Source organism: Brassica rapa, chromosome A01 (assembly GCF_000309985.2).
Source record: "Brassica rapa cultivar Chiifu-401-42 chromosome A01, CAAS_Brap_v3.01, whole genome shotgun sequence".
Lineage (NCBI taxonomy): Eukaryota > Viridiplantae > Streptophyta > Magnoliopsida > Brassicales > Brassicaceae > Brassica > Brassica rapa.
In genome coordinates, this window is record NC_024795.2 from 7,715,989 (window position 1) to 7,724,321 (window position 8,333).

General features: G+C 36.3%; 2 protein-coding genes across 2 annotated transcripts; one reads left to right on the plus strand and one right to left on the minus strand.

The window, feature by feature from the left end:
* The first annotated feature begins 3,612 nt into the window (after positions 1 to 3,612).
* Positions 3,613 to 5,901, plus strand: LOC103861435 (high mobility group B protein 6). The gene is made up of 8 exons (XM_009139142.3): positions 3,613 to 4,019; positions 4,231 to 4,643; positions 4,722 to 4,827; positions 4,906 to 4,971; positions 5,059 to 5,229; positions 5,318 to 5,403; positions 5,491 to 5,575; positions 5,657 to 5,901. The coding sequence occupies exons 1-8, from the start codon at positions 3,684 to 3,686 to the stop codon at positions 5,774 to 5,776; spliced, it is 1,383 nt and encodes a 460-aa protein (XP_009137390.1). The 5' UTR covers positions 3,613 to 3,683; the 3' UTR covers positions 5,777 to 5,901.
* Positions 5,861 to 7,801, minus strand: LOC103861423 (probable WRKY transcription factor 53). Its single transcript, XM_009139132.3, has 3 exons — positions 6,662 to 7,801; positions 6,435 to 6,563; positions 5,861 to 6,356 (listed from the first exon to the last, which is right to left on the minus strand). Exons 1-3 carry the CDS (start codon positions 7,045 to 7,047, stop codon positions 5,921 to 5,923), a joined length of 951 nt encoding a protein of 316 aa, XP_009137380.1. The 5' UTR covers positions 7,048 to 7,801; the 3' UTR covers positions 5,861 to 5,920.
* Between the last annotated feature and the right edge of the window lie 532 nt (positions 7,802 to 8,333).

The following is an 8,333-nucleotide window of genomic DNA, read 5'->3' on the forward strand; positions in this document are numbered from 1 at the left end:
TGTAACTCATCAATGTTCCATTCTACTACATATATTTTTTAATTTTCTAGCTACATATAAAATGTATCCCAGGGGTGATGAAGACGAAGAAAACTCACATAACCTTATTTAATTATTAGATTACACACATATATATGTACATATATACTATGGTTTTGTTAATCAAGCTTATCAAAGTTTGTCAATAGACAATTCACTCTAGTACTATGTATTCAAATAGTCTGCCGCATATTTATTATTTAAGAAGTTGTTGCATATATAATATTTCGTTATTCAAAGATAAAAATAGTAAAATCACACGACTTCTCAGTGCCCGTTCCCAATTTCGTAAAAGGCTTGAAGACGGTCATGTGCCAGGATATGCTTGCAATCACACAATACAGCACATAATTTTTTTTGATATACATGTATATGTGTGTGGTGTCCCCTCATGCAAAGATTTGGGTTGTCACAAAATTCCATAGCTCTTGTAAGATTTATTCCAAAAGATGAATGTGTACCTTTCATGAGATCTTCTCTACGATTTTCTAATTATACGAACTATAGAAATATCATGATAAAGCTTTGTGATTATGATGCATTCAAAACTTTTCAACTGGTCATTATACAAAAAGTAAAGGTAAAAAACTTCTTGGAAAGCAATCCTCGCCGTTCCTAACGGGTCCCTACTTATAACTAACGACCATGTATGTGACCCACTATGATGGCGCGTCTTAGATATGAAAATGAACGGCTTCAAATCTCGTGGTCCATCGAATCTGGACCGTCCATTTGGTGGCGCGAAACATGTTGGGTCCCCTTAGATAAGCTTGGTGGAGTATGTTGCTTAAAAAAAAAGAAAGCTTGGTGGAATACTGGAATGGTTGATATTAAACCAAGTGTCATCTAGATTCTTAGATTCGGAGAGTAACTACCAAACCAACGCCAAATGTGGGGAATCTTGTGAACCGGATCAAACCAGGATTCTTCTTTTATATGTGCCGCCGGTCCAGGGTTGTCTTCGTCAAAAACTGTCTCAAATTGTCAACGCTATTTTGACCTATTCCTGCTAAATTTCAGTTGGCTTTCCCGTATTTGGAACGTATTTTCCGTATCTCATTTTAATTTGACTTTCATTACCATTACTTGTCTTCCACCTCCATTTTCATCGATTTACACATCTATCCAAAAGTATACATAGTGATCGTATTCGTACGAAGCTGAATTTAGCCATTTAGGGAAGATATGCTATGTACATATTATATGGGTCATTAGGTTTACGTATTTTCATTTATTAGAATTAACAGAATATATCACTGTATTGCTGTTAATTAGTCGACCTACATAACTCTTGTTCAGAATATATATAATTTTTTTATATGATCATAAATTCAAATGAGATAAATTTCTACATGCTGCATAGTGCGTATATATAGAAGATGTATTATTTTTTGTTTTTAAATATACATTTTCATAATTTTTTTTTTTTTTGACAAAAGATTTAACATTTTTTTCCCACTACATAAGCAAAACCAAAAATATATACAAACATATAATTAGCCTTGGTCCACCGACATTCAAGATATAATAATATAATCAACACTTTTGACATATGTGTATGTTTGTAGATAAACACGGTCTACATTTTAGAATGCATAGTAAGAAGAAACATGTGGAGTAGAAGGTGAGTGAGACATGGTTTCATGAAAAGTGGCAGAGACACAATAATAAATACTAACATTTAAAAGACGGACCAACAAGGCAACAACGAAATTAAATGATGTCTTTAATTTCATATTTCACGTACCATTCTCGTGCTATTCCCATGCACTTAACATGTTTGCTCCGCTTCTTCCTTTTAATTTACCGAACGAACCTTTCAACTAATTTTTCGGTTATGTCAACTCAACTTTCTCTTCTCAGTTCCCTGACCGTAATGCAATATGCAACAATTTGACCCAAAAAAAACAATCGAATTTGAGTTTGAATATTTACACAGACCACACCGTTATTATTTTCCTACAATAAAGCCACAGCTTAAAGAACATCTTATAAATATCCCCGAGTTTCTGTTTTCATCAATAAAGTTTCCCTTTGAATAAGACTTGTAGTAAAAGTATAGAAGTATTACAAGTTTTTAAATATAAATAAAGAGCTGATATTCAAGTGTCTTGATTATCTTACCTAAAGAATAAAACACGATATATACAGTTATCGAGAGATTTTCATAGAAATTATGTTTGAGCTTATATACATTTTAGTCTTGGAGAAAGCAGAAACAATGCAATGATATGTGTATATGATAAATGGGGGACTGTCGTGTTTTCATTCTTAATCTTGAAATTAACGATATTTCTGCTTCTTTCCGTTTGATCTACGGAATGTCACAGAAAATTAACATCCTTCTTCGTCAGTACTGATCTCAATATAAGCCTAAACATATATAACACCACCATTAGTGAAAACATCAAACATATCAAAGAAAAACACTCACCCTCTCCGTGTGTTGCAGAGTCTCTGAAACATCAACTCTTTGATATCCTTTTCCACTTCTCCAGCTTCTTATGCAAAGACGAAACCGAAATGAAAAACGTAACGGAAAAGACAGAACCATAAGAAATTAGAGAACGGCAAATGCGAAACAAGTGTGTTTTGAGGAAAGTGTATATGATATGGTATGATTCACTTAAGTATATGAATAGCGCTAGGCGTCCGGGTTTGTAGTAAGGATTATATGGGTTGGGATGTTTAGGACCATTTAGAAACAAACATTTTCTGGATCGGATCAGTTCGGCAAGTTTTCTATTTTTTATAAAACTAGAAATGGAACGAAATTAGAAAATGGTTTGGATCTGGTCCGGGTTGTAAACCAAACACCGAACTACCCGACTTTTTAAAATTATTTATTTATAAATTATATTTTTAGATATACAATTATTAAAAAGATATTTTAAATAAATAAAGTATATCTTGGATATATTCGGATATCCCATTTGATTCAGCCTGATTCCGTTTTTCTCAGTTTAGAAAAGTAAGAACCATTTGATTTTGTTAATTTTGATCAAATTTTTTTAGACTATCATTAACTCCAGTCTCTTAACTAGGATTTTTAGTTTCAGTTAAGAGACGGTTTTTAACTTTTATTAGATTTTAACTAAGAAAAATTAAGAACCGTCTTTTAAATAAAAAATATAAGAGTCGTCTCTTAAATAAGAGATATAAGAGCTGTTTCTTAGCTGAAAAATGTAAAAAAAAATGTGTCAAATCATAAGTTAATAACCTTGATTAAGAGATCGAAGTTAATCATGCTCTTATTTTGTTTCAGATTTTTTCGGTTCTTCTATTTCGGTTTTTGAGTTTGGGATAATGTGCCCAATAATCCACCAAAGTCAACCACTCCATTCTCCCATCTATAGTTATTATGAGTTTCTAGCCCACGGGTAAGCGGCCCAAGCCCAGCAAATATGATAAACGTTCGTATTTGCTTACATTGAAACTCAAAAAGATTTAATTCCTTCTAAAGAAGATGAAAATTCAAAAAGATTTAATAAAGGAGCATCGGGCGCCAAAACCTTTAATTTGAATTTCGAAATAAAGAACCGTTGGGAGATTAATTTATATAAGCCCTCAAAATATCTACAGAGGCTCTCACCCAAAACCACAATCCCCAAACATCCGAAACCTCCTTCTCTCCGACTCGAGACATGGCCACCAGCGCAGATCCAGCTCCGACGAAGAAATCGAGGAACAGCCGCAAGGCGTTGAAGCAGAAGAACGAGATCGCGACGACGGAGACTCCGCCGTCCCCAGTCTCCGCCAAGGCGAAATCGGCGAAGTCGTTCGAGAAAGATCTGATGGAGATGCAGGCGATGATGGAGAAGATGAAGATCGAGAAGGATAAGACGGAGGAGTTGCTTAAGGAGAAGGACGAGATTCTGAGGAGGAAGGAGGAGGAGCTTGTGACGAGAGACGCTGAGCAGGAGAAGCTCAAGACGGAGCTCAAGAAGCTTCAGAAGATGAAGGAGTTCAAACCTAACATGGTATACCTATCCTCTAGATCTAGATCTAGCCTTTACGTTTTCGCTTCGGTTAGGTTTTGTGATTAGATTAGAGATTGATTCTACAAATACGATTGAACATTTGAGATCTGAGATCATTTATGATCATTGATTCTAAAAATACGATTGAACATTTGAGATCTGAGATCATTTATGATCATTGATTCAAGATTGTTCTGTGTTGTTCTCTCAGACGTTTGCTTGTGGTCAATCTCTCACACAAGCTGAGCAAGAAAAGGTGAACAAGAAGAAGAAGAAGAAGAAGGATTGTCCGGAGACGAAGAGACCGTCGTCATCATACATACTGTGGTGCAAGGAGCAAAGGGATGAAGTGAAGAAGCAGAATCCTGAAGCTGACTTCAAGGAGACTGCGAACATTCTTGGCGCTAAGTGGAAGTCTCTTAGTGCGGAAGAGAAGAAGCCTTACGAGGAGAGGTACAAGGTGGAGAAGGAAGCTTACCTCCAGGTGATTGCCAAGGAGAAGCGGGAGAGAGAGGCCATGAAGCTTCTGGATGATGAGCAGAAGCAGAAGACTGCTATGGATTTGCTTGATCAGTATCTCCAGTTTGTGCAGGAAGGTGAACAGGACATCAAGAAGAAGAGCAAGTAAGATATACCTACTGATGAATATACTAATTGCTCATCAAATGGTTGAATTGATTAGAGATGTTGTTTGGTTTGCAGGAAGGAGAAGGATCCTTTGAAGCCAAAGCATCCCATATCTGCCTTCCTGGTTTATGCTAACGAGAGGAGAGCTGCTTTACGCGAAGAGAACAAGAACGTTGTAGAGGTATATCTCAAGTACTTTCTCTCAAGATCCATTTTTTTTGCTAAATGTTGAATTTAACTTGTGGAGCGGTGGTTATAGGTCGCAAAGATGACCGGTGAAGAGTGGAAGAAGTTGTCGGATAAAGAAAAAGCACCCTACGAAGAGGTTTGTGTTTCTTATATATATGTTTGCATTCATAGCTATATAAAGACTTGGAGAGTGAATGAATTTTTGAGGTGTGATATTAAACAGGTGGCAAAGAAGAACAAGGAGACATACCTGCAAGCAATGGAGGAGTACAAGAGGACGAAGGAAGAAGAGGCCATGAGCCAGAAGAAAGAAGAAGAGGAGCTCTTGAAACTCCACAAACAGGAAGCTCTCCAACTGCTTAAGAAGAAGGAGAAAACCGACAATCTGATCAAGGTCATTCACTCACTCATACTTTTCCTTGTCTCGCCTAAATGAATTTACAACTCAGAGACTAATGGTATCAAGATAATGTATATTGCAGAAGGAGAAAGAGACCAAGAAGAAGAAGAACGAAAACGTTGACCCAAACAAACCCAAGAAGCCTGCTTCGTCATTCATCCTCTTCAGGTACCAACTTAAACTAAATGTGACTCAAGAGTATCCTGAGCTTAATGCATTTCTAACTGTTTAAAAAAAAAAAACTTATGTCCACAGCAAAGACGCAAGGAAAGCTTTGACAGAAGAACGTCCAGGGACGAGCAACTCAACGGTCACCGCTCTAATCTCAGTGAAATGGAAGGTATGTTAATTCACAACTCTACCTTTAATAACTCATTTGCTATAAACATATATCTCTCGTCTAAGTAAAATTACATTGCAGGAATTGGGTGAAGAAGAGAAGCAAAGTTACAACAACAAAGCAGCAAAGTTGATGGAAGCATACAAGAAGGAACTTGAAGATTACAACAAGAAGAGTGCTGCGGCTACTACCAGTAGTTAGAAGAATATCTCTCTCTCTTTGAAATTGAAATAATGTTCAAGTCCTGTTGAACATGTGTCTTTTTATGCATTTTGTTAGAATCTGAACTCAAAGTGATTTCTATAAAATGGTTACTAGGTTTTATTCTCTATTACATTTTAATTTTTAATAATAGATCGACTCTTGTAAAAACGTGGGAAAGGCCGGATCAATCTCGACTGTTGGATTGAGCCAATCAACAACATCGAAGATGGGAGAACTGAACTCGTCGTTGATTGTCCTGAAATCACAAAACGGCGGCGTGTTAGGGAACGAGAAGACGTTGTCAGCGTCGTCGAGTCCCTCGGTTCGAACCGTTAAGCTGGTTTTAAGGCTTTCGAGAATGTCGTTAGGCTTTTGAGCAGTGGTGGTGAGTTTAGGTCTGGTGTTTCTCTTCTCCGGCGAGGCTGGCGGAGGATGAGAAGGAGGAGGTGTCCCCTGCTGACAAGTGTGTGTCCCTCTGTACGTCAGTTCGAAAACGGTTGGATCACTGTCCGATCTCTGGACTTGCTTCGTTGCCCAACAGTTCTGTGTGCTGCGGTGTGTGCATCTGTAGTAACTCCTGTAGATCAGATCAATCAAATTAACATCATGATGATTATGATGATGATGCGTTAATGATAATTGATGATGATGTTACCTGGGGAACTTGGCGCCCAGAATGTCTTTCTGACCGTACTTTCTCCAGCTATAGACATCATCTTGAGGTCCTTCTAAGCCTCTTTCTGGGCTTATCCTCACTTTCTCTGTCCACTTTGGTAACATCTTCCTGTAGTAAATCAACAAAATACAAATTAATTTTTTCAGAAATAGAACATTTAATTTGGTGAATTGTGATTTTTGCATTTTGGTAAATCCTTAATTTACCTTTTCCTGGAATTGAACATGTGATCTTGGCGATGACTCTCGCTGGAACCTCCTCCATCTTCACTCCTCGGACTTCCGTTAATCGACGCCGGAGATTCAGGAATTCCGCCGGAGTTCACCACCGGAACTACAGCAACAGTTGCCGGAGTAAGCTGTACGGGCGGCGAGGAAGACCAGTTTAGCATGACAAGAACTTTGTCGTATGAAGAGAGTATCTGCTCTATGAGAATCTCGTTCGTCTCAGCCGCCGGATAAGAAGATAAGGATGACGGCGACGATGCTTCACTAAGTCGTGCCTGAAGCTTCTTCGCCGCCTCTAGGCCAAGACTGACCTCGCTTTGCAGTGTCTTTTGCTCCCAAGCTAGCATAGCTTTTTGACCTTCCATTTAGAATATATGTTTCCCAAAATAGTATATTTTTATTCGAACAAAGAAATATAATGTGTGTAAGTTATTATTAGGCTCTAAAATTATAAGTTATATTATCTGAATTCTATGATGAGAAGAGACTGAGGAATCATATGATGAGAGAATGAAAGTGTTATATGTTTGTGGAGAAACTGATGAGCGTTGGTTTGGAATATAAAGGCATTGTATTTGAATGTTTGAAATTTTGACCAAGTGGTGGACCATATATAAATTAATCTTGTAATGTATTTTTCTTATTTAAAAAAAAAAAAGACAAAACTTTCAAAGTGAAGAAAAGTCTTTGGTATAAGGAAGTATAGAGCCAAAGTGTATCATATCCTTAAGTGGGATGGTGGTGGTAGTGAATGAGGTTGCATTACAAGGTCAAAGGCTGACCAATTCAACTTTGCAGTTTTGTTAATATAGTTATAAGCTTATAATTAAGTAAGTCATTTATTTAAGTGTAGTGGTTAACTAAATAATTTGACAACAATGTGATAAGCAACTGTCGCTTTCAATGTACCCTTTGAAAACTGTGACTTTGTACATGTGATTGAGATTCTCTTTTATTTGTTTCCAATATATGTTTTTGTTTGATTCTTTATTATTATACAACAAACAACCGTTATCAACTATATATCATATGTGATGTCAATAGTATCAACAATTAAAGAAAATGTGCACATTCTATGTAATTATACTACTAGGTAAAAGTATCATAGCAAATGAATAGAAGATGGTGTGGATAAATTTGTCTGAACAGTATTTTTAATACTTTATCTTGTATATTCCTATCTATAGTGATGACCAAAACTATAAATATGTTTTGTCCCTGTATATAGTTTTATGAATAAATTTTGCAAACCATAGAATTTGTTTGATCGAAAAAGAACTGTAACATATTACACTACTGCTTGTTTCCTACTACTTATGTTTTCAACTTTCAGATCAAGAAGCCTGTTTAAATATTTTCACATGAATACTATTCTAATATGTCCTTTATAACACAAGGCTGAACCTTGAAAGCCTATTATATTTTACATCTTATCATTTTAGTAATGTGTAAATGAGAGATCATATTGAAATCATGGAACGGCGTTTTCAAAAAGGCAAAAAAAATTAGTATAAAATGACAGTTGATTAAAAACGAAATGAGTAATCAAGTGTTTACTCTCCACCATCTCAAAACCGCTTTGGTAATATTTTGTTAATATTGCGTAAGATAAGCTCTAGTTTTTTTTTTTTGAACACCAAGTCCACTAAAA

Bases quoted from the DNA above. Each gene is read 5' to 3' on its own strand.
- LOC103861435 (XM_009139142.3), top strand. From the start codon at position 3,684: ATGGCCACCAGCGCAGATCCAGCTCCGACGAAGAAATCGAGGAACAGC. The intron at 4,828-4,905 runs GTATATCTCAAG...CGGTGGTTATAG, and splicing joins AGAACAAGAACGTTGTAGAG to GTCGCAAAGATGACCGGTGA. The intron at 5,404-5,490 runs GTACCAACTTAA...TTATGTCCACAG, and splicing joins TCGTCATTCATCCTCTTCAG to CAAAGACGCAAGGAAAGCTT.
- LOC103861423 (XM_009139132.3), bottom strand. From the start codon at position 7,047: ATGGAAGGTCAAAAAGCTATGCTAGCTTGGGAGCAAAAGACACTGCAA. The intron at 6,564-6,661 runs GTAAATTAAGGA...GATTTACTACAG, and splicing joins ATGTTCAATTCCAGGAAAAG to GAAGATGTTACCAAAGTGGA. The intron at 6,357-6,434 runs GTAACATCATCA...TCTGATCTACAG, and splicing joins CTGGGCGCCAAGTTCCCCAG to GAGTTACTACAGATGCACAC.